Source organism: Bubalus bubalis, chromosome 12, assembly GCF_019923935.1.
Source record: "Bubalus bubalis isolate 160015118507 breed Murrah chromosome 12, NDDB_SH_1, whole genome shotgun sequence".
Lineage (NCBI taxonomy): Eukaryota > Metazoa > Chordata > Mammalia > Artiodactyla > Bovidae > Bubalus > Bubalus bubalis.
In genome coordinates, this window is record NC_059168.1 from 45270096 (window position 1) to 45294984 (window position 24889).

General features: G+C 47.6%; 1 protein-coding gene across 3 annotated transcripts in view; it reads left to right on the top strand.

Moving 5' to 3' along the window:
- UXS1 (UDP-glucuronate decarboxylase 1) overlaps window positions 1-24889 on the top strand; it is a 55922-nt gene that overhangs the window by 9912 nt on the left and 21121 nt on the right. Inside the window, exons 2-6 of one of the 3 annotated variants that reach the window (XM_025261121.3) lie at window positions 3942-3969; window positions 5152-5215; window positions 6196-6239; window positions 10176-10236; window positions 22585-22765. In XM_025261121.3, coding sequence (XP_025116906.2) covers window positions 3942-3969; window positions 5152-5215; window positions 6196-6239; window positions 10176-10236; window positions 22585-22765 — 378 coding nt within the window. Of the gene's footprint in view, window positions 1-3941; window positions 3970-5151; window positions 5216-6195; window positions 6240-7637; window positions 7730-10175; window positions 10237-22584; window positions 22766-24889 lie in introns of those variants that run through there. The other 2 variants (XM_044925965.2, XM_044925966.2) reach the window with 2 other exon arrangements.

The window sequence follows — 24889 nt, forward strand, 5'->3', positions numbered from 1 at the left end:
TAATCATAAGGGATTTGATTTAGGTCATACCTAAATGGTCTAGTGATTTTCCCTACTTTCTTCGATTTCAGTCTGCATTTTGCAGTAAGGAGTTCATGATCTGAGCTACAGTCAGCTCCTGGTCTTGTTTTTGGGGACAGTATAGAGCTTCTCCCGGAGAAGGCAATGGCACCCCACTCCAGTACTCTTGCCTGGAAAATCCCATGGACGGAGGAGCCTGGTAGGCTGCAGTCCATGGGGTCGCTAGAGTCGGACATGACTGAGCGACTTCACTTTCACTTTTCACTTTCATGCATCGGAGAAGGAAATGGCAAGCCACTCCAGTGTTCTTCCTGGAGAATCCCAGGGATGGGAAGCCTGGTGGGCTGCTGTCAATGGGGTCACACAGAGTCAGACACAACTAAAGCGATGTAGCAGCAGCATAGAGCTTCTCCATCTGATTTCGGTATTGACCATCTGGTCATGTCCATGTGTAGAGTCTTGTCTTGTGTTGTTGGAAGAGGGTGTTTGCTATGACTAGTGCGTTCTCTTGGCAAAACTCTGTTAGCCTTTGCCCTGCTTCATTCTGTACTCTTCATTTCATTCTGAAATACCAAGGGAACATTTCCTGCAAAGATGGACACAATAAAGGACAGAAATGGTATGGACCTAACAGAAGCAGAAGATATTAAGAAGAGGTGGCAAAAATACACAGAAGAACTGTACAAAAAAGATCTTTATGACCCAGATAACCACAATGGTGTGATCACTCACCTAGAGCCAGACATCGTGGAATGCAAAGTCAAGTGGGCCTTAGGAAGCATCACTCTGAACAAAGCTAGTGGAGGTGATGGAATTCCAGTTGAACTCCTTCAAATCCTAAAAGATGATGCTGTGAAAATGCTGCACTCAATATGCCAGCAACTTTGGAAAACTCAGCAGTAGCCACAGGACTGGAAAAGGTCAGTTTTCATTCCAATCCCAAAGAAAGGCAATGCCAAAGGATGTTCAAACTACCGCACAATTGCACTCATCTCACACGCTAGCAACATAATGCTCAAAATTCTCCAGTCCAGGCTTCGACAGTATATGAACCGTGAACTTCCAGATTTTCAAGCTGGATTTAGAAAAGGCAGAGGAACCAGAGATCAAATTACCAACATCCCTTGGATCTTCAAAAAAGCAAGAAAGTTCCAGAAAAACATCTACTTCTGCTTTATTGACTATGCCAAAGCCTTTGACTGTGTGGATCACAATACACTGTGGAAAATTCTAAAAGAGATGGGAATACCAGACCACCTGACCTGCCTCCTGAGAAATCTGTGTACAGGTCAAAAATCAACAGTTAGAACTGGATGTGGAACAGCAGACTGGTTCCGAATTGGGAAAGGAGTATGTCAAGGCTGTATATTGTCACCCTGCTTATTTAACTCATGTGCAGAGTAAATCATGAGAAATGCTGGGCTGGATGAAGCACAAGCTGGAATCAAGATTGCTGGGAGAAATATCAATAACCTCAGATATGCAGATGACACCACCCTTATGGCAGAAAGCGAAGAAGAACTAAAGAGCCTCTTGATGAAAGTGAAAGAGGAGAGTGAAAAAGTTGTCTTAAAGCTCAACATTCAGAAAACTAAGATCATGGTATCTGATCCCATCACTTCATGGAAAATAGATAGGGGAACAATGAAAACAGTGACAGACTTTATTTTTCTGGGCTCCAAAATCACTGCCGATGGTGACTGCAGCCATGAAATTAAAAACCGCTCCCTGGAAGAAAAGCTATGACCAACCTAGACAGCATATTAAAAAGCAGAGACTGTGCCAGCAAAGGTCTGTCTAGTCAAAGGTGTGGTTTTTCCAGTAGTCATGTATGAATGTGAGAGTTGGACTATAAAGAAAGCTGCGTGCCAAAGAATTGATGCTTTTGAACTGTGGTGTTGGAGAATACTCTTGAGAGTCCCTTGGACTGCAGGGAGATCCAACCAGTCTGTCATAAGGGATATCAGTCCTGAATATTCATTGGAAGGACTGATGTTGAAGCTGAAGCTCCAATACTTTGGCCACCTGATGTGAAGAACTGACTTATTTGAAAAGACCCTGATGCTGGGAAAGACTGAAGGCAGGAGGAGAAGGGGACGACAGAGGATGAGATGGTTGGATGGCATCACTGACTCAATGGACATGAGTTTGACTAAACTCCGGGAGTTGGTGGTAGACAGGGAAGCCTGGCGTGCTGCAGTCATGAGGTCACAAAGAGTCGTACATGACTGAGTGAACTGAGATGAACTGATATCGTACTTTATATGATAGTTCTCTAATTGTAAGATACTTTGATTTATGCCATTTTTTACATTATAAATAAAGCCGTCATTTGTGAAGGTAGTTTTCTTATGTGTATACTTATTTCCTGAGGATAATACTCAAAAGTAAGGTCACATGGTCCAAAAGTATAAAAATATATATATATATACTTTTTTTTTTAGTGAATAGTGAAAAATATATGCTGCGTGCTCAGTCGCTCAGTCGTGTCTGACTCTTTGCAACACCGTAGGCTGTAGGCTTCTCTGTCCATTGAATATTCCAGGGAAGAATATACTGGAGTGGGTTGCCGTGTCCTCCTCCAGGGGATCTTCCTGACTCAGGGCTCAAACCCAGGTCTCCTGCACTGCAGGTGGATTCTTTACCAGATCTGCGCCACCAGGGAAGCGAATAGTGAATATAGTTCAGTTCTATTTTAAAATCCTCCCATTTCATGCTTACTTGCCACTTTTTAGTTCTTTATTGCTGATCTTATACTATCATAGTTTCTTCTGTTTGAACAAGGGCTGTGCTTTTATGCTTTCAACACCCCTTTGTTAACAGTGGAAATTTCTTGGGGGGGGGTGTGATTTTGGACCCTGAGAACTATCCATTGAACATGTTATCCCTGCTGTGTACTTGAGGATGCAGCGAGAACGTGCCTGGGGTCGCCCCTCACCTCGCCCCCCCCCCGCCCAGACTCACAAAATCGCCAGTCCTGGACTCCAGGGTGTGTGTGTTTGCTCTGTGCCTCTCCCAGCATCTGGCAGCACCTAGGGGCACCTGGTCCCTGAAGGTGAGCAGCATTGGAACGGCCATATGGGGCCCGCATCGGGATGTGGACAGAGTGGGAGCCACACCATTCTCTGTGAAGGTTTCTTTGTGAAGTAACCCTCTGATTGGGAGCTTCAGTGGGTGTCATGGTCTCCTGTGTCGGTGGTCACCCCTGGTGAGATATTTATAACTGGTTCACAGTTATTCGGGTGTCTGTCATTCAGGAGGTAGCCCTGCAGGGGAAACGGATGTAGGGGAGATGAGTGAGGGCCAGCCACAGAGTCAGGCCGCCTGTAGCTTCTCTGGGTCTCATTGACGTTTGATGGATGCGATGGGACTGAGCCCTGGCATCTCTTTTATTCACGTGGTTCTTTAATTTCTGTGACTGGCTCATCCCCAAAGGCTGGACATACTGTGTATCACAATGCCTGGCCCAGGACTTCCCTGGTGGTCCAGTGGTTGGGACTTCACCTTCCAATGCAGGGGGTGTGGGTTTGATCCCTGGTCAGGGAGCTAGGATCCCAGATGCCTTGTGGCCAAAAAAAAAAAAAAAAACTAATATTATAACATTCAAATTTCAATAAAGACTTTAAAAATGGTCCAGATACCCCTTCCCCCCCAAAAAAGAACCTTAAAAAAAAAACACATGTGCACCATTGCACTCCAGATCCCAAAGTGTTATTCTAAATTAGGAGATATAGAGGATCATCTTCCCACTTAAGTTTAGTAGGGCTTATTATTTTAAAAGTGTGCGTTTTACTGTCTTCGTGAGCTAGAGTTTTCTTAGTGTACTTTAAGATATAGGTTAAAAATTAATGTTGTATTAGTTGGAGTCCTTGAATGTTGCAAACTTAAATATTGACTTTTCCTTTTTCTTTCTCTTACAGCTGTTTGGGGCAACTTGATTAACATGAGGTAATTGATTTTTAACAACTTGGCTGTTCTGTTTGGGCTGAAATGACACACCACTGTTACACACATACCTCGGCGGCACAGGCCCATTTGAGGACAGTGTAACAGTGAACTGAGCTCCTTGCTGCTCACACGCGTGTGCATCTCTCTCCTGGATGCTCCAGAGGACGCGGCTAGTGTTCAGGCTGCCCCGGTCAGCCCAGATGAGAGGGGTCTCTGGGCAGCAGTGGCGGCTCCTTGGTGTTGTCCGCACCCGTCTTCCTGGCTTTCCGGCTCCTGAGATGTAAATGGCATTTCTGGGTGGTTAGAGTGAGTGCTGGGGTGCCTTTCCTAAGCCCATTAGGGAAACCGAGACTGCCCACCACCCCAGGAGCAGACCAGTGGATGCTGAGACCACCTTCCATCACAGGGGAGGGGAGGCCCGAGGACCTTCCACTCTGGGTGGGCATCGTTTGTGCTGCTCAACAGAGAACGAAGGGCCCTTGTAAAAGTCAAATCCTGTGTCAACTGTTGTTTCTTAAAAAAGATCAGTCAAAGTAATAGGCATTCACTGTAAAACCAGATTTGGTGCCATGAGTACTATTTCACATTTAAAGAACAGCCCTCTCCACTTCGTACTTCTTGTGTGACAGTCAAAGAACAGCAGTCGCATTGTGGTGACAGCGGGGGCTGCAGGGCTGTGGGGAGGGTAGCTCTGCCCCACCCGCTCGGCATGCCCAGTGGGGTTTGCAGGGCGGGTGGGGCCGCGGGGACGGACTCCTCCCCCTTGGCGGGTGTGTGTCTGCCAACAGAGGCCTCTGTGTGTGGCTGGAGGGCTGCTCAGGTCCCATTAAAGGAGCTCAGTCTTTTCAGTTGGAAAAATTCCACTTTGCCTTAAATCCCAGGACAGCCCAGCAGGAACTTGCTGCTGTAGACACACTTCCTGCCTCTGATTTAAAATCGCACATTGGGCATCACGGGAAAGTGAGGCGATCTTAGTTTAGCAGAAACACCCTGGAGGTGTTTGCGATCCCTGGAGACCCACCCCCACCAGTTGTCTAGTCCCCTGGCCTCCCCTCAGGGTGGGGCTGGGCTGATTGCTTGGGAGGAGGCGATGGTCTGCACTGGTGTGTTGCATGTTGCGGTGGTTTGTTCAGAAGTAGACCTCGCGGTCACAGAGCCTTTCAGTCTATCTCAGTCTTGCAGTGTTCTACTCAACAGGTCCATCCAGGAAAACAGGGAGCTCAGAATTGAGAGCAGGATTGAAGAGGTGAGTCTCCTCTCTGTGTTTTGTTCCACTCCGTCTGCTGTCTCTCCACTTAGTTCCTTTGTCTATGCTGGTACCTTTATTGTGGCCACATCATGCCAGCCGTGATCCACTTGCTGTCTGTGAGGCTGTGGATGCACCTCTGTGTCAGCTTTGCCCATTTATAATGGTGCGACATGCTAAATTCTGCCCCACAGGCAAGATGGGTTCACGCTTTTATGTGACTTTTCAGGAGAGCCTTTACAGGGTTCTGAAGAGAGAGGGCAGTGAGGATCTTGACCTGGATGGAGACAGGGGTCCGCCTCTGCTCACCTGAGCCAGTGTAGATGGAAACACGGCTGGACTCAGATGCCAGGGCCCTGGGAGCTCACAGGGCAGCGGGGACACATGGGTCGGGGGGGGGGAGGGGGCCTCGACGAGAGCCGGGAAGTCTGGCCTGCTTCACACCTTCTGTTTAGAACAATTGCTTGTGTTTTAGTCCAGTGTCTGTGTAGACAGACTGTTGTAACACGGACTTGGTGAGGGGGTCGCTCACTGGGATTTGGAGCCACATGCTGGTCGTTCCATGCAGCCCCAGCCCTGACGTGGGTGCGGTGGACGTGTGTGCTGGGCTGACGGCAGGTGACACAGGCAGCTCCTGGCGGTTCTGTGTCTCACGTGAAGAGAGGCGGGGGTGGAGATTCACCTGCTTTTGTGGGCCTGCACCACCTCGAACGGTGCCCGTGTGGTCTGGAAGGAAGAAGGTGAATTTCCTCAGAGTTCAGGCATCTCTGGAGTCAGAGATTCTAGCACGCAGTTCAGCAACTTGGTTCTAGAATTGTGACTTAGGGGCTCTGACTTAATTTCAAGCTGGAGGTGGATTGCAGAAGTAATTGGAAATCTGTTTTGTGTCACGTCCCATCCTCCTGGAACGTCAGAGTGGGTGCAAGTACTGGAGGACTGTGTTTCAGCTTCAGAACTGATCCTGGTTATTTTTGTTTCAGATCATTGAACCACTAAGGGAGAAAATCAGAGATTTGGAAAAGAGGTACGTGTACCTGTTACTTGTGGTTTAATCTTTCTTGCCACCACTTGGTGCTGAAGTTACACTGCCTATAACATTTCAGTGGGTGGGATCCAGAAATTCTGCCTTTGACAGGACTGCCGTAGTTTGAGCAATTTTACTTGAAGCTTTAAAATAAATAGTTTAAAAAGAAACCCACCACAAGTTTTAGGTTGGCGGAAAGAGAACAAAATCTGCCCACCAGTGATCATTTTCGCCTTAACTTTTTTGAAAAGAAAGGGAATCATTTGGGTAACTTTTCTAAGACAGTGGCTTTACACACAGGATCTCCTGAAATATGAGAATCTCATGACTCCTTTCGGTACCACACGTATGACCGTCATCCTAAAGAATTTTCTGGTAACTCGTTCCTATCAAACAGGAGAGTCACCTGTAACTTGGGGCTGCTTCCCTGGTGACTCATCCTGAAGGGTTCTGTCCCTCAGGTAGTTGAGCCAGGCAGGTTACTGTTGGAGTCAGAAAGTCAGATGTGGATGAGACCTTGTGTTGGAAACCGACGGAGCTCTGTCTAGTTTCACGTTTCCTGACTTTGTGTTAGGAATGTCCACACAGCCATCCTGACCCTGGCAGCATAAGAACATCCCTGAGGGGAACATGAACTCATTACGTAGGGGCACTGGGCCCACAGGAAGAAAGGATACACTTGAGAGGTCAGGGCCAGTTTACACAGGGAGACTCAGGGATCAGTGCTATCTCAGAAGCCTGGGTTGTGGACTCTGTGGACCTTTTTTTCTTTTAAGAAAAGAGTACTGACCCCCTGGGCCCTACTCCCTGAAATTATGATGTAACTGAGCATGCAGACTGGGCTTTAGGGGTTTGCAAATTTCCCTGAGTCGTTCTCATATGCAGGCAAGTTATTTCTTTTTTTAAATTTTACTGAAGTATAGTTGATCCACAGTACTGTGACTCTGCAATCTTTCTGTCTTCTTGATCACATGCCCTAATAACTTGATTACGTGCTTGATTCCATCTCCCCATCTTTTAATATTCTTTGGATAGATAGCAGGTAATAAAGCTAATGAGGGCTTCCCTGGTAGCTCAAACGATAAAGAATCCATCTACAGAGCAGAAGACCTGGGTTCAATCCCTGGGTCAGTAAGCTACCCTGGAGAAGGAAATGGCAATCCACTCCAGTATTCTTGCCTGAGAAATTGCATGGACAGAGGCGCCTGGTGGGCTACAGTCTGTGGGGTTGTAAAGAGTCAAACAAAGGCTGAGCAACTAACACTTTCACTTTCAATGCTAATTAAAATTCTAGGGACTTGCCTGGTGGTCCAGTGGTTAAGACTCAGAGCTTCCGCTGCAGGAGGCATGGGTTTGATCCCTGGTTGAAGAACTGAGATCCCACATGCTGTGCAGCACAGCCAAAAAAAATAAAACCTTTGATTTAAAAAAAAAAAATTCTAAGTACTGAGGCTGTGCTAATAAACAGGAAGGTTCAAGTCTGAAATGGGGTAAGTAATGACTGCAGGATTGATTTGGGGGTGAGGGAAGGTCCATTATTACTGAATTCACAACTCCTCCTGTCTTCTCGCTGCTTCTCACTCAGAAACGTAGGCTCTGGTGGGCGGCTCCCACGTCTGCCCTGTGGCCACTGTGTCCCCAGGACAGAGCGTGGCCTAGAATAGGTACTCAGGAGAAGGTGCTTGAATACACAGATACGTGGCTGAGCCAACACCTGAGCAGTTTTAAAGGGGCTCCAGGCTTAGAAGAAGCCCAAGCCTTGCCCTTGCCCTGCCCTCCCAGCATGGGGCCCCGGGCCTAGCCACCTTGGTCACCCAGCTCTGTCACTGTGGCCTGGGCGGGCCATTGCTTGGCTCCTGGAGCTCTGTGCCCTGGGTCCTGAAAGCAAGAAATGAGGGCTGTGAGATCATTTTTTCAAAGTTGAGTAACACAATCACACATGTGGAGTCTGAAACTCAGTCGCTACACATGGAAGAGAAGCAAGGCACGAAACCCAGCTAGTGTCGTGTTTTGTAAACCAGAGGCGTAGCACACACTCTTTGAAGCAGTTTTCAAGTGTATTTCCTGCAAGAAAATGTTTGCTGTTTCTGCCTGGGTTAAATTATTGTTGCTGAGTCATGTCCGACTCTTTGTAACCCCCATGGACTGTAGCCCACCAGGCTTATCAGTCCATGGGATTCTCCAGGCAAGAATACTGGAGTGGGTTGCTGTTTCCTCCTCTAGGGGATCTTCCAAGCCCAGGGATCGAACCCACATCTTCTGTGTCTCCTGCATTGGCAGGATTTGAAATTTGTTTACCACTGAGCCACCAAGGAAGCCGCATGTATAGATAGCATATCTAATTTCATGTTAAGTTTTTACTCAGGTACTGTTCTAAGCTCTTCACTTGGATGAATGTCGATTTCAGTGTCCACGTTTGGGCCGACCCCCACCCCGCCTTACCCTCTTTTCCTCCTGCCCCTTCTGCCCCAAGTGCAGCCCTGGTCTGCTCCCGGTGACACTGTCTATAAACCCTGCAGGGGATGAACCTCAATGGGTGAGGGAAGGGAGGCGCCAGGAGGATCTGGAGAAGGCGCCGACAGGCGGGCCTGGGAAGTGGGCGGAGTCGGGTCAGCTGTGCCTGAAGCTGCTGGGAGCTCAGACTGGGACTTGAGCAAGGGGTGTGGGGTCCTCGGAGAAGGGGGCCGGACAGGTGTGAGGGTGCCATGGCCAGTGCTGGGCTTTGCTTTGCTGTCCTCCCCACCTCCACTGCATCAAGCACTTACATGGCAGCCAGAGCTCAGGCAGCCAGTGGGTTGCCCTTGGCTCCACGGAGCAGGAAGCCCCCGTGTGCCTGGAGCACCTGGGGGGGTCTTTCTCCAGGAGGGGGAGTGTGGGTCACAGAACTAACTGTGAATTCTCATCCACCCCCTGGGCATCTCCCACTGGCCTGCCTGTGTTTGGTGTTTGCAAAGGGAACTGACGTCTTGAGAGTCTGGAAGTGCTTATGGGGGAATCATGTGCCCTGTCAGAAGCCTCCCGCCCCCCCACCCCCCGCCCCCCATGCCCAGCTCCCAGCCCCAGGGTCTGTCCAAGGACCTGTCCTGCTCTGTCCAATTCCACCAGCACAGGGAAGATGTGTTCCATATTTTGGGTGTGCTGGGGAGGTGGAGGGGATGGAGACTGGGCCCCCGCCCAGCGTCTCTCCAATTAAAATAATGACTCTAGAGCTGGTCTCTCCACGTTTCTTTAAAGCACTTTTGTTTCTGACCAAGTCACTTTAAGGGGATATTTCCAATCTGCATGTATTGACTCTCATTTGATACTTTCTGTGCTCTTTGTGCTGTACAGGTCCTGGGACATCCGTATGGTTGGGGGACCAGTGGTGCCTTCACGGGGGTGGGAGGCATTCAAAGATAAGACGAGACTCAAGACCAGATCATATGGACCCCGGGGGGTAGGAAGGACTGATTCCCAGTCACTTTGTCCCGGGGCCTCTGGGCAGGGGAGGCTGGAATCGTGAAGCTGCCCAGTCAGGGGATAGGCAGACAGAGTTGTGGTCAGCACCTTCCTCTCTTCCTCTCAGAGGCACAGTCGGCTGGGCTGGGTCTGTGACCCCACACAGCCAGCATCTCCCTCCCCGTCCTGGGCCCAGCATCTCAATGCCATGGTCTCCGGTTTGTGTTTAGCTCTGGCTGCCAGTGGCTGGTTCATCCTTCAATTTTCCCCACCCAGGGATAACATCTCTTGTTACACCTATTTGATCCTAGACAGCGAGCAGGTTCATCTTGAACTCAAGTTAGTCAGTGAGAGCTTAGTTCCTACAGCACTCATTTGGAAAGGAGAGGGGAGCAAACAGTAGCAGTTCTCACGTCCGCGTTTGTTTTGGGGCCAGGTGAAGAAAAGACTGAAATAGATGTTTGACTTTTTCTTTTATAATCTCTTTACACTCTACAGCTTCACTCAGAAATACCCACCAGTAAAATTTTTATCAGAAAAGGACCGTAAAAGAATTTTGGTAAGTTTACACATCTGATTTATGTTTGTGATATCAAGGAATTTGCTTTTTAAATGGAAGTGTAATTTGCAACCCATAAAAGTCACTGGTACAGTGTATACAGTTCAGTGGTTTATGGTTTGTTTGCATCCTGATTTCAGAGAAACCCCACACCCATCAGCAGTCATCTCCTAACCCACCCCCCTGTCCCCAAAGCTCCTGGCAAGCACGGGAATGACTTTCTGTCTCTTTGGATTTGCCTGTTTTGTGTATTTCAAATGTTGCAATATGTGGTCTTTTTCTTAAGCTGAATAATGTTTCCGGGGTTCATCCATACTGTAGACAGTCCAGGCTCCATTCCTCTTTCTGGCTGAATAGTATTCCATCGTGAGGCTGGGCCACGTTTTGGTTATCCAGTCATCATTTGATGGGCATTTAGGTTGTTTCTGCTTTAAGGTTACTGTGAACGTAAGATACAAGGCTCTGTGGACATAGCTTTCTTGTTCCTCTTGGCATATATACACCTGGGAAAGGATTTACCGGGTCGTGTGGTGACCCTGTGTTTAACTTTTTGAAGAAATGTGAAACAGCTCCCAAAACAGTGGTCTTAAAAAACCTTTTCTGGTTCACAGACCACCTTGCTGAATATGTCGGGGGCTTTCCCAGCTAGTGGTTGCCTTGTTAAACATGAACACAAATTCACCAGTGAAAGAACCCCATGTGGGTGTTGTGTAGGAAAGTGTGTTCCCAGAGACTGGCACCTTTGCCTTTTGAGCCAGTGCCAGCTGTGTTGAGATGTGATATGCCCTGAGGTGTATATTTCAGTAGTTCAAGCATGTCCACAGTTGTTCAGCCATCACCGGCTTTAGAACATCTTGTCCCCAAAGACACCCCAAGCCCATGAGCAGTCACTCCCCGTTCCCCCAGCCCTGCCACCCCGAGGCAACCACTGGGTTACTTTCTGTCTGTGGACATTTGTCAACTCTGGGTGCTTATACAGGTGGAATAATGCACAATTTGGCCTTTTGTGACTGATTTCTTTCACTTAGTGTGTTTTTAAGATTTATTCATGTTGCAGTGGGCTTCCGAGGTGGCTCAGTTTTAAAGACTCCGCCTGCCAATGCAGGAGACACAGGTTCAATCCCTGGGTTGATTGAAAAGATCCCTTGGAGAAGGAAACGCCAACCCACTCCAGTGTTCTTGTTTTGGAAATCCCATGGACAGAGGAGCGTGGTGGGCTATCATCCATGGGGCCGCAAAGAGTCAGACACGACTGAGCACATGCGGACATTGCAGTATTTATCTGCACTTCATATCTTTTTATTACAAGTAATATTTCATTGTATGGATAGGCCACACTCTATCCATTTATCCTATGAGTCACATGGCAGCTCTATTTAACCTTCGGAGGAACTGCCAGACCTTTTTGTGAAGTGACTGCACCGTTTCACATCCTATTACAGACTTCAGTGTGTGCAGGGTCCGATCTTTCCTTGTCCCTGCCAGCATTTGTCATTATATGTCTCTGTCGGTAGCCCTCCTCGTCGTGTCACATGGTGTCTAATTGTGTGTCTGTTTCAGATAATGTCTCTTCATTTATTTATATTGGCTCTCTGTGCAGCGCGCGAGATCTTAGTTCCCCACCCAGGAATCAAACCGGGGCCCCTTGCATTGGGAGCGCAGTCTTAACCACCACACCACCAGGGACGTCCCTCATTGTGGTTTTGATTTGAGTTTCTTGGTGGCTGATGATGTTGAGCATCTTTTAATGGGCCTGTTGGCCATTTCTTTTATTTCCATGGAGAAATGTCTTTTCAGACCCTTAGCCCATTTTAAAATTGGGTTCTCTTTCTTTTCATTTTTGTGTTATAAGAGTTCTTTATCCTAGATACAAGTTTCTTATCAGATACATGATATACAGGTATCTTTTTTTACCATTCTGTTTGTTGTCTTTTGTTGATGGTATTCTTCGAAGCTCTAAAGATTTAAATATTGATGAAGTTTATTTTTTCTTTTGTTCCTTGTGCTTTGATGTCACATTGAAGCAGACATAGTCTAATCCAAGGTCACTGATTTGCCATGTTTTTTCCTAAGAGTTTTATAGGTTTAGTTCTTACATTTAGGTATTTTGTGTTCATTTCTATATGTGGATTTAGATAAGGGTCTCCCATCCTTTTGCATCTGGACTGCCCAGTGGTCCAGTGCCCGTCAAATTGTCTTGCCACCCTTATAAAAAATGAACTGTCCATAAACCCAAATGTTTATTTCTGAACTCTCAATTCTGTCCATTGACTGATGTCTGTCTTTGTGCCAGGACCACTGTCTTGATTACTGTTGCTTTGTAGTAAGTTTTAAAATTGGGAGTTGTGAGTTCTTCAACTTTCTTCTTCTTTTTCAAGATAGTTTTGACTGTTCTGGACCCCTTTCAGTTCCTTGTGAATTCTAAGATCAGCCTGTCATTTTCCACAAAGAAGCTGACTGAGATTCTGATAGAGGTGAATTGAATCTGTAGGTCATTTTGGGGCATATAGCCATATTAATGGTATTCCAGTTCTTGAACATGGGGTGTCTTTATATTTATTTAGGTCTTCATTACTTTCTTTTAATTTTTTCTTTTGTAGTTTTCAGAATATAAGTTTTGTATTTCCTTCATTGAATTTATTCGAAAGTGTCTTATCGTTTTTGATGCTAGTATAAATTGAATTGTCAGTTTCGTTTTTATATTATGTATTTTCTTGTTGCTTTCCTGGTGGCTCAGTGATGAAAAATCCACCTGTCATGCAGGGGACGTGGATTCCATTCCTGGGTTGGAAAGATCCCATGGAAAAGGAAATGGCAATTCACTCCAGTATTTTTGCATGGAAAAGCCCATGGACAGAGGAGCCTGGTGGCCTACAGTCCATTGGTTTACAAAGAGTTGGACACAACTTAATGAGTAAAGAAACCAAAAAAGAAATTCTCCTGGTAAATAGAAACACAGTTAATTTTTGTATTTTCTTAATGTCTCGCAGCCATGCTGAATTCACTGATGAGTCTAATAGTTTTAAGTGAATTCCTTAGTATTTTCATGCAGGTCATGTTACCTGTAAATATGGGTGGTTTAGCTTCCGCCTTTTCAATATAGATGCATTGTATTTCACTTTCTTGCCTAATTGTCCTTGCTGGAATCTATAACACTTGATGCTGAATAGGAGAGGAGCAGACCTCCTTGTCTTGTTCCTGATCTCAGGGGAGAGGTTTCAGCCTTTCACCATTGAATATGGTGTTACCTGTGGGTTTTCAGAGGTGCCTTTATCAGACTAAGGAATTTCCCTTCTCTTCCTAGTTTATTTGCTTTGCAACCCATCTTGCATACCCAGGATAAATCTCAGCTGATTACCATGTATAATCCTTTTTCATATGTTGCTGGATTTGATTTGCTTGTATTTTGAGAATTCTTATGTCTATGTTTATAAGAGCTGTTGGTCTGTAACTTTCTTTTCTTGTGATGTCTCTTCCTAGTTTTTGTCTCAGAGGTGTAATGGCCTTGTATGTTAAGTGGGGTAGTGTTTCTTCCTCTTCTACTTTTTGGGAAGACTTTATGTAAATTTGATGTTAAATTGACCTTTGAACAACATGGGTTTGAGCTGCACTGGTGGGTTTTTTTTTCAGTAGCTACACACTACAGTACTTGACTTCCTGGGCGGCTCAGGGGTGAAGAATCCGCCAGGACTGCAGGAGATGTGGGTTTGAGTCCTGAGTCAGGAAGATCCCTTGGAGAAGAAAATAGGCAACCCACTTCAGTATTCTTGCCTGGGAAACCCCATGGACAGAGGAGCCTGGTGGGCTGCAGTCCATGGAGTTGCAAAAGAGTTGGACACAACTTAGTGACTAAACAACAAATACAAGACTGTAGCCCACCAGGCTCCTCTGTCCTTGGGATTTTCCAAGCAAGAATACTGGAGTGGGTTGCCATTTCCTTCTACAGGCTGCAGTCTACAGGCTACTGTCTATGGGGTCACAGAGTTGGACTTGACTTAGTGACTAAACAATAACAGTACTTACTACACGGTCCGTGGTTAGTTGAATCTGCAGATGTGGATGGCCCACTGTAAAGTTACCTTGGATTTTCCAGTGTGTGGTGGTTTGGCACCCCTGAATGTTGAGTTGTTTGAGGGTCAACTGTAATTCTTCTTTAAATGTTTGGTGAAGTTCACCAGAGAAGCCATCTGCACTTGGGCGCAATTCAATCTCTTGTTATAAATCTGTGCAGTTTTCTGTTTCTTCTTGAGTTAGTTTTGGTAGTTTCTAGCTTTCTAGGAGTTGACTGCTTTGGCTGCATACCCTAAGTTTTGGCAGTGCTGTTTCTTCTTTGTCATTCATGTCAAAGTATTTTCTAATTTACCTTATAATTTACTGTTTGATCCATTAGCCTAAACACTTGGGGATTTCTCAGATTGGTTACTGAAGTCTAATTTCATTCCCTTATACTCAGAGAACATGCTTTGTATGATCTGAATCCCTATAAATTTATTGAGGCTTGTTTAGTGGCCTAGAATATGGTCTGTCCTGGAGAACATTTCCTGTTCTTGTAACAACTTATTGACCAGAGATGTATTAATATGTCTTTTGTTACCCAAATGGTATTGATCTGAGATATATCAATATTCACTTATATAACAAATTACTGACACAGGTGTTGGTTTCTACAAAGATCCCCTAGTCAATAATGTGTTAGAAGAACTGTGTATTATACTGCTGTTGAATGGAATGTTGCAGAGGCATCTGGCAGGTCCAGCGGGCTTGTGCTTTTTGAGTGTTTATTTCCTTTATTTCTGCTGCATAGTTCTGTGCAGTGTTGAGAATGAGATGTTGATGTTTCTGGTTATTGTTGAAGTCTCTGTTTCTCTCTTCGGTTCTTTCAGCTCCGCTTTACATGTTTTGTATCTCTGCTGTTAGGTGTGTAAATGTTTATACCTGTTGTATTCACTTGATAGATTGACTCTTTTATCCTTACACAATGCCCCCTCTTTGTCTGTGAACATTTTTTGTTTTAACTCTATTTGTCTGGTAGCATTACAGCCACTCCCTCTTTCTTACTGCTATTTCTGTGATACTGTGTTTTACGTTCAGTGTGTTGTCCTTTGCGTCTACAGTGACCCCTTTAGACCATGTGCGCTGCCGCCGCCGCTGCTGTCGCTAGTTGCATCCAACTCTTTGTGACCCCGTGGACCGTAGTCTGCCAGGCTCCTCTGTCCATGGCATTTCCCAGGCAAGAGTACTGGCATGGGTTGCCATTTCTTTATAGAATGTTCATCTTTTTATCACCAAGTCCACTTTGCCTTTTTTGTTCCTGTGGATTTGAATTAACTTTGGTGTCATTTCTTTACTGCAAACAACTTTGCTCTTGCCTACCTTCGTTTTATTGTTGTCAAATATGTTTCTATATTTTATAAGGATAAATTGTACAGTTTTTTAAGGATAATACATTTTTATAGGGATACATAATACAATTATATACATATTGTTTTCAACTGGCTTTTTCTTTTTTGTTGTAGTGCTAAAACATATAACATAACATTTTTATTTTAACCAGTAAGTGTTTAGTTCTTTGGCTTTAAGTGTGTCCACAATGCTGTGCTAAGTAGTTTGGTCTTTAACTTGAAAGCATTTCAGAAGAGAAGGAAAAAATGCGATTATATTGCCTTTTATAGTTAGTTACTCAATTACTTTGCTCTCCCCCTGCCTTCTAGAATCATTTGCCTTCAGCCTGAAGAAGTTAGTGTTTCTTGTATGGCAGGTCTGCTAGCAATGAATTCACTTCTTATCTTATTTTTGTTTTTTATCTCTAGAAGTTATCTTTGGTGTTTGTAATTCTTGGCTGCAGTTTCTCTCTACTGCTTCCTCTGTCACTTGTTACGAAACGTCAGCAGTGAGTCACGGGGTTCCCTGCACTTTAGGCGTCATTTTCTTTTCCTCCTGTTCAGTTTCCTGTGGCTGCAGAAACAATTCCACCGACTCTGTAACTTACACCAGCAGATGCTCCCAGTTCTGGAAGCTGGATGTCTACACCCGCATTGTTGGCAGGGCTGTCCTCTCTGATGGCTCTGGGGGAGATCGTTCCAGGCCTTTCTCTCCACTGTACTTTGGCCAGGAGTCCCTTAGCCCCCTGCTCTATGGGGCTTCACCCCAGTCTCTGCTTGCACTGTCACATGTTGCTCTCCCTGTGTCTCATGCTGGACTCGTGGTCCACCCTACTCCATATTGACCTCACTGTAACTAATCACACCTGCAGTAACCCTGTTTCCAAATGACGTCACGTTCTGAGGCTCACAGGACATACACTTTGCTGGACAGTATCCAGCCCAACGCAGCTGCTTTCAGACTTCACCTTTGTCTCTGGTTGTCATCGTTTTTAGCATGACATGTCTGCCTGTGACGTGTCTACCCTGCTTGGAGGGTTTACGGTTTCCTGCTTGGAGCTTGTGGAGCTTCTTGAATGTGTGGGTTACCATGTTTCATCAGTTTCGGGGAGTTTCAGCTGTTCTTTCCTTAGTATTTTTCCATTACCTGCATGTTGGGGAGGTCATCGGTACCTCATGTTTGTTAGAAGCTCTGCTCACGTTCCCTTTCAAGTTCTTTCTGTTCTGCATGTTGCATAAACCCCCTCTGGTCTGGCTTCACATTTGCACGTTCGTTCTTCTGCTGGATCCAGATTGTTGACTCTGCTGCCTTTTCCTCTTTGGTTACTGCACTTGATGACAGAATCTCCATCCGTTTCTGTCTCACAGCTTTCTTCTCTTTAGTCTCTCTCCACTTCTTCAGCTGGCTTCCTCCAGTTCTTTGCGTGTACTTGTGGTGGCTACTTCGGCGACCACTGAATCTGACGTCTGGGTCCCACGGCCGGGTGTGTCGCCTAGTTGCTGTCCTATGCTGATTCCCACACAGCTGTTTCTTTGTGCATCGTGACTTTTTTGGTAGAAAACTGGCCACTTTGGGTGGGACCTGCGGCAGCTGTGGATGGATCCTTTTCACCCCTCCCCACCAGGCCTGTTGTATTTTGGTTTGTTGGTGTGTTTGTGTCTGTTCAGTGGCCTGGCTGGTCTATATTGCTGACATGTTTCCCCTGGAGTGTGAGAGTGGTGGCTGCAGCTTCGGGCGTGGACACGGTCACCCTGGACAGGGAGGTGGTCCCAGCACGGTCTTTGTCACTGTTTCTTTCCCTGATGGCCCTGTTGAGCCGTCCCCTTGTGTAGGGTCACAGCAACTGTTAGGCTCCTATAACTGGCCTGTGCTGTGGTCTGTCCTTTCATTAGGACCTAATAAATTGTCCCTTGGTCCTACCCAGTTAAATTCTCGCCCCTTTGCAGAGGGCGCTTTGAGCCAAGCTCTGGAGGTTTGTCCTGACCCTGGGGGCTCCAGGGTCTCTCCCGGGTCTGCCTGCTGAACCAGCTGTCCTTGTGGGGCACCAGCCCCTCTTCGATGCTCTCCATCCCAGTCCCCCTTACTCTTGAACTTTTCCCCCTTTATTCCAAATAAAGTCAGTTCCTTAAAGGAGAGCTTTGTTCTTTTTTTTAATTGACTCCTTCTGTCCCCAGGGAGCAGTCTCTGAGCCACCTGGCGGGAAACCTCTGGAGCTGGAGGAGGGAGTGAACCCTGCTTATAGGCGGGGGGTGGGGCAGGAGGAGTAGCCCCTGATCTTCTTGCCTCGCCCCTAGGCCATGTGGGGGCTGAGCAGCGGTGACCAGGGCCCCAGAGTCACAGCCTTTCGTGGAGGTGGCGAGGAGCTTCTGCTGTAGGGCACAGGTGGGAGCTGGGTGGGGAAAGGGGGCCCTTGACCACCAGGCTCAGGAGTCCAGACCAGAGGGGACCAGAAATGAGAAATGCTGGGGGCAGGGTTTGCCCTCCCCAGTGAGATGCCGAATCTTGTCACTGGGAGCCCCTGTTTTTTGCCATCCCTGAGAGTCTCACCTTCTCACCTGCTCTGAACTGGTAGAGGTGGGGATTGAGGAGGGGGGTGGACGGTGAGGCAATGAGTGGGCTGGGGCTCCTGTGTCCAGACTGAACTTTAGTGGATTTTCTTGGATAAGGGTTTCTTCATCTGCCATTTACCTTAGGACAAAATCCAAAGACTTAAATATTGGGTTCTATGTGGAGCACCTGATTGATCTATGACCTTGATGTATGAAAAGTTAGGATGCCGGGGGGTCTATTCATAGCCAACATCTCTGTTGAGGAACCATGCATCCCTGACACCAGAGTTGACACTCGTGACTCAGAGTTAAACTGCTTCCCCCACACAACCTCCCTTTTCTTTTAGAAGTTACAGAAGGTCCCTGCCTGTTCGAGTGGCTCCATAAATCTCACCACAAGCAGACTCTAAAGCCTGTGTACACTTGTGTTCTGAGTATTTTCTATCAAAAACGTGCAAGCCTTTAGGCACAGATCGGGAGAGACATCAGTGAAGAGGGCTTCCCCAGTGGTGCTAGTGGTAAAGAACCCACCTGCCAGTTCAGGTTAGACAGGAGAGATGTTCGATCTAAGACAATAAGAGGGTCCAGTCCCCGGGTCGGGAAGGTCCCCTGAAGGAGGGCATGGCAACCCACTCCAGTATTCTTGCCTGGAGAAACCCATGGACAGAGGAGCCTGGCAGGTTACAGTCCATGGGGTCGCAAAGAGTCGGACATAACAGAAGTGACTTAGCCACACACACATCAGTGAAAAGCTGATTTTCCTAATCTTCCTCTTAGCACCCGTTAGAGTGATCAGAAAATCTGACACTCTGTGCTGATACATGAGCCCTGCATAGCCTCTCCAGGGTTCCTGTCACTGCCAGGGGGGATGGTTTTCCTGTCAACGCTAAGCCCTGTGGAATTAATTTCACTTTCCGTACAATTACAGTCAATAGGCTTAGTGTTTTTCACTCTTTACCACCTCATTGGTTAAGCCACATTTCAGAGTCATTTGGTGCCCAAGGCTGGCATATGGCTGCTGAAACTTAAAGCCTTCTCAGTAATTGTTGAAGCCTCAGCACAAAGAAGAGATTTGCTCCAACAGACTTTTTTTTCTTTTTGCTGATGAACTGTGAGGCGTAAGTTTGGGTTCTGACCTGAGCTGGACCCTGCTGGCTCCCACAGGAGCATGTGGGACTGAGATCACGGACCACAGGGGCAAGCAGAGCTGTGCAGGGCCTGATCCGTTCCATGGGTGAGGCCTGAGGAAGCTGTCTGAGTGCCAAGCTTATGCCCATTCTGTTTCCATTTAAAATGCTTGCCTGAGGGGATGAAGCTGAGTAGAAGAAACATTTTATAAACACCCAGTTATGTTACATGGTGGCACTAGTGGTAAAGAACCTGCCTGCCAGTTCAGGAGATGTAAGAGACGTGGGTTCAGTCCCTGGGTTGGGAAGATCCCCTGGAGAACGAAATGGCAACCCACTCCAGTATTCTTGCCTGGAGAATCCCAGGGACAGAGGAGCATGGCAGACTACAGTCCATGGGATCACAAAGTGTCAGACATGACTAAAGCGACCTAGCATGCACACATGTAGCTGTGTTATGTAAACCTAAATACTTTAGATAGAAAGGAATTATTCCAGAAAAAATCTTTAATCTATTTTAAGACAGGCTAAGATACTTCCTTCCCCAGGAGATCTTCCTGATCCAGGGACTGAACCCACATCTCCTGCTTTGGCAGGTGTTTGTTTTTTTTATCACTCCTGAAGCCATGAAATTAAAATCACTTGCTCCTTGGAAGAAAAACTATGGCCAACCTAGACAGCATATTAAAAAGCAGAGATATACCAACAAAGGTCCGTCTAGTCAAAGCTATGGTTTTTCCAGTAGTCATGTATGTATGTTGGACCATAAAGAAAGCTGGACCATAACGAAAGCCGAGCACTGAAGAATTGATTGTTTTGACCTGTGGTGTTGGAGAAGACTCTTGAGAGTCCCTTGGACAACAAGGAGGTCAAACTAGTCAGTCCTAAAGGAAATCAGTCCTAAATATTCATTGGAAGGACTGAAGCTGAAGCTCCAATACTTTGGCTACCTAATGTGAAGAACTGACTCACTGGAAAAGATGCTGGGGAAGATTGAAGGCAGGAGGAGGAGGGGACGACAGAGTATGAGATGGTTGGATGGCATCACCAACTCGATGGACGTGAGTTTGAGCAGGCTCCGGGAGTTGGTGATGGGCAGGGTTGCTGGCCTGCTGCAGTCCATGGGGTTGCAAAGAGTCAGACTGGGCTGAGCAACTGAACTGTAACTGTATTCTTACCTGGGAAATCCCATGCACAAAGGAGTCCAGTGGGCTACAGTCCATGTGGTTGCAAAGAGTCGGACATGACTTAGCAACTACAGAGTAACAGAGGTGCTTCACGCAGTTTTTCGTCGCTACTGAGGCTAGTGAAATGTTGGTGGCTGTCCTGTATGACTTAATACCCTGCTTTTCTGCTGGCTCCCGGGTCTCACCCAGTTATTTAGGTGCAGAGATAAAGTTGGCATGCTATGGGACATTTTATTTTCGGAAGTGTTTGCATATTGATATAGAGTTACATTAAGAGGGGTTAAATTTCTTCTGAAAAGATGTAACTGATGTAGAAACTGTGGGAAAATGCAATTAAACAAAGGTAAGACACAATGAAATCTCACCTGAGGCAAGCACTAGGGGTGAGCCAGATTGGAGGTTAGTTATTTTTCCGGAAAATTATTCTTTCAAATCACTGTCCAAGTGTATAGATGAAAATGTAGGAGCATTGAAGAGAAAACACACCCCAGACAAGTGGACAGGTGGTGGACAGACTGTGGAATCAGGAGGACAGGCTGATGTGTCTTTCTCAGGGATCCAGGGATCCTGGCCCAAAACTCCAACCCCCAGATGTCAGTTCTCATCCCTGAAGTAAAGGGGAGTAGAATGACAGGGTTCCCGACAGAGAACAGATGCAGCTGATGGGAGAATGAGGGGCATCAGGGCTTCTTGGTTGTGCGTGTTCTAAACCTTCGTATTTGTATTTTCATCTGAGCACATCCTCCGGTGGTGGACAGGTGTGTCGTCCCCCGCGCCCCTGCCCCAGTCAGCCTTCTCCCCTGCTCCCCAGGCAACTTTGCTCACACCTGGGATAAACACTGGAAAGACACGTCAGGTTTTCTATGAACGGAGGGCTTCATGCAGAGTAAATGTTTTACAACCACAGACCTAGAGGTTATGGTGCTTTCTCCTTAGGTGAAAAGAGTGCATGTTTTCTTTACTGTTAATTCTTTCACTTGGAACAGGAGGGTGACAGGAATGTGAATATTGAAGGAGGAGAAGGTGAGATGGGTCGCCAGGATGAGTAGAGAATGTATTTTCCATCGGTTTATTATTTTTGCTCCTACCCTCCAAAAACAAGATGCACTTTATCTAGCCCCCTCTGCGTACATTATCTGGATCAAGTCTTTTTATTAGTTAAAATTTTTTCAGTCATAATTGCCTTTTCACATTTGCTGGGTATTTGTTTTAGAAGCACATTCCTGTGATCTCTGGCCTCCAGTGGTCATTCAAAGCTGCCCCACTTCTGTTCGGCCGGGTCTCTGACCGTGCACGACTGAACAGTGCAGTTCCTCACACAGGGCCTTGATCTGCACACAGTGTCTGCTGCTTCTTATTTTGTTCTTATGAACAGCTTGAAAGGTCATAGCTTTTTATGAGGTTTCTGAGTCCAGTTTAAACATGACATCCTTCTTTTTGGTAGTTCACCAAATAGACGCATGTTCTGGTCACTTTTTACAAAAGTGATTCTAAAAGGTTTAGAACCCCATCAATGATGCTCAGCGTCCCACCCATATAGAACAAGGATCTTTTAGTAATGTTAGGTTCACCGTCGAAGAGTGCACTATGAACTCATAACTGCTACTTTCCGTATCACTTACTAGTGGCAGTTTGGATTTCCAGGCTGCCTAGACATTTACAGGTCCAACTCCCTGCTCTGGAGTCAGAGGACCCGCACCTCCACAGCCTGCCTGCACATACCCTCCCCTGCCCACACATACACCCCTTTGCTCTCACACACCCTCCCCTGCTCGCACACACCCTCCCCCACCTGCACATACACCCCCTTGCTCTCACACACCTTCCCTTGCCTGCACACACACACCCTTGCCCTCACACACCCTCCTCTGCCCGCACACACATACACCCCTGCCTGCACACACAAACCCCCGCCCACACACAACCTTCCCTGCCTGCACACACCCTGTCCTGCCCTCACACACCCCACTGCCCGCCCACACATGGCCCTGCCTGCACAGTCTTCCCTGCCCGCACACACCTCCCCTGTTCAGTAGGGGCTGCACTGGTACACATCCCTTGTACTGAGTGATCACCGTGCTCTCCCCTGCTGTCCCCACACAGGTAACCGGGGGCGCAGGCTTTGTGGGCTCCCATCTCACAGACAAACTCATGATGGACGGTCACGAAGTGACCGTGGTGGACAACTTCTTCACCGGCAGGAAGAGGAACGTGGAGCACTGGATCGGCCACGAGAACTTTGAGCTGATCAACCACGACGTGGTGGAGCCATTGTACATCGAAGGTGAGCGAGGGCTGCTGTGCTGGTTGGTGTCTGGTGGGTGGGTGGGCTCGACGGGGCCCCCGGATGGGTGGCTGACTCGGTCATGCTGAGTCCCTGTCTGGTTTTGGGAACTCTCACCACATCTCGGGCACTACCCTGGCGTCTGTGATGGAGACTGGATTGGGAAATGGTCTGGATTCACTGTTACACGGCTGTCGATCTGATATTTACAGCAGGGCAGGAATGTTCTCCTGTTTTAACAAGCATTTTGTGGGACTGTGTTGGTCTGTTTGTCTCCCGGGCTGGCATGCTGTGTGGGTTTTAACAGGGTCCCAGTGGTACCACTTGATCTTCATCTCCCCAGCAGAGCTCTACCAGCTTCTTGGCACACATCTTATTATTTTCAAAGTGTGACCACTGTGGTTTATTCTGATTTCCTATTTCCAGTAGGAAAGTAACTGTTGTCTGGACTCAGGATGGGGTGGTCCATGTGGTGGAGGAGCTTATAACTGGGTTGGCTCGGGTCTGGGCGGACGCAGTGGCCTCAGGGCCCCCTTGTGGTGATGAATTATGAAATGGTCAGACAGGAAGCCTTGTTGTCACAGGGGTTGTGACAGAGGCCTCTGCATTGTCGGGGTTAGAGGATTGGGAAAGAAAGTTGTTGCTTTGGAAGGAATTGTAATCACGGAAATAACTTAATCAGATTGTCTATGGCTTTAAAAGAATTCTGGATTTTACCCACCACAGCGTTTAAGTTTCTGATGTTGAATCTACCCTGCAGACTGGCTCTGGAAGCAGTAAAGTGAATTATTCCCCTCCCCACCCCACCCCCAACCCATTCAGGACATGGGAAGTTTCTAAGAAGCCAGGGCCAGTAGAGGGTGTGTGTGGTTTGTGGGGTGGACGCCAGGCCGTCGGGATGGTGGTCGCTGAGCTGTGGCCTGGGACGGCACTTTGGACGCAGGCAGGTGTCTATCCCAGGAGAGGGCCCTAGGGACAGGACAGCGGGCGGTGACCAAACTCTCAGAGCTATCAGATGCTCCTGAAGGGAGGGGGAGCCCCTCGGAAGATGAGCTGGAAGAGGAAGGAGCTATCTTCATGGGCGGGTGGACTTCAGGTTTCTGGTCTGACCGATTGGGAACCTGGAGTAGCCCCTCCTGTCCTCACAGCTGGGAGATGAGCAGACTGATGGCCGGCAGCCTTCTCTGCTCCTGCAGGGGACAGAGGGCCCAGGGCACATTGCCCCCTGGGATCCCGAGATGGTGCTGGGCATACCTGGTGTGCCTGACTGGGCGGAAGTGAGTGGGAGCAGCCCAGGGACTGGGACAGTGTGGATGGGCTGTAAGTTCCAGCCTCAGCTATGGGAGTCGGGGGCCCTTGTGTTAAGTTTCCCCTCCAGGAGCCCCATGAGGGGGATTCTCAGTGAGAGGTTTCCAGCAAGGGGGCGGGGGGAATGAACCCTCCTAAAAATCCACCCAGAGCACCCAGTTCTCCCCTGAAGGCTCCTCAGGGGAGACCTCCCCCCACAAGCTGACTAACATGGAGGGATGCCCCCAGCCCAGGCTTACAACAAGGAGACCCCATCCTGGGACCCTCCTCTCCCCACCTCACTCCCACCTCCCCTCAAGGAGACTCCAAGGACAACAGGTACACCAGAGGAATCCCAGGGCCCCAGGTAAGGAAGAGTCTCTAGGGAAACCCAGGGACAACCAGGGAGACCACACCGAGGTCCCAGGGGGTCAGCCTCTGACCCCGAGGGCTACAGGGCAGCGAGTGCAGCTTGTGTCCAGCCTGTTTATCCCCACTGTGCCTGGTGCGCGGCCACAGTACAGACTTGGTCTGAAGAGGCAAAGCCAGCATCAGACCTGGAGCAGACGTAGCAGGGACATGGAGTTGCCAGAATGGCTGTTGAAATACCTCTCTGATCCATGTGCAGAGGACACTGATGGGTAAAGTGGAGTCTGCAGAGATGGGAGGGTCACAGGGGCTGAGAGATAGAATGTTGTGGTCAAGGGTTAAGAGTCTGGCTTTCTGTGCAGCGGACACAGGTTTGATCCCTGATCTGGGGAGCTCCCACATGCTGCAGAGCAGCTAAGTCCGAGCAGCCACAAAGACCAGAAATAATTAACTAACTAAAAGGCCAGA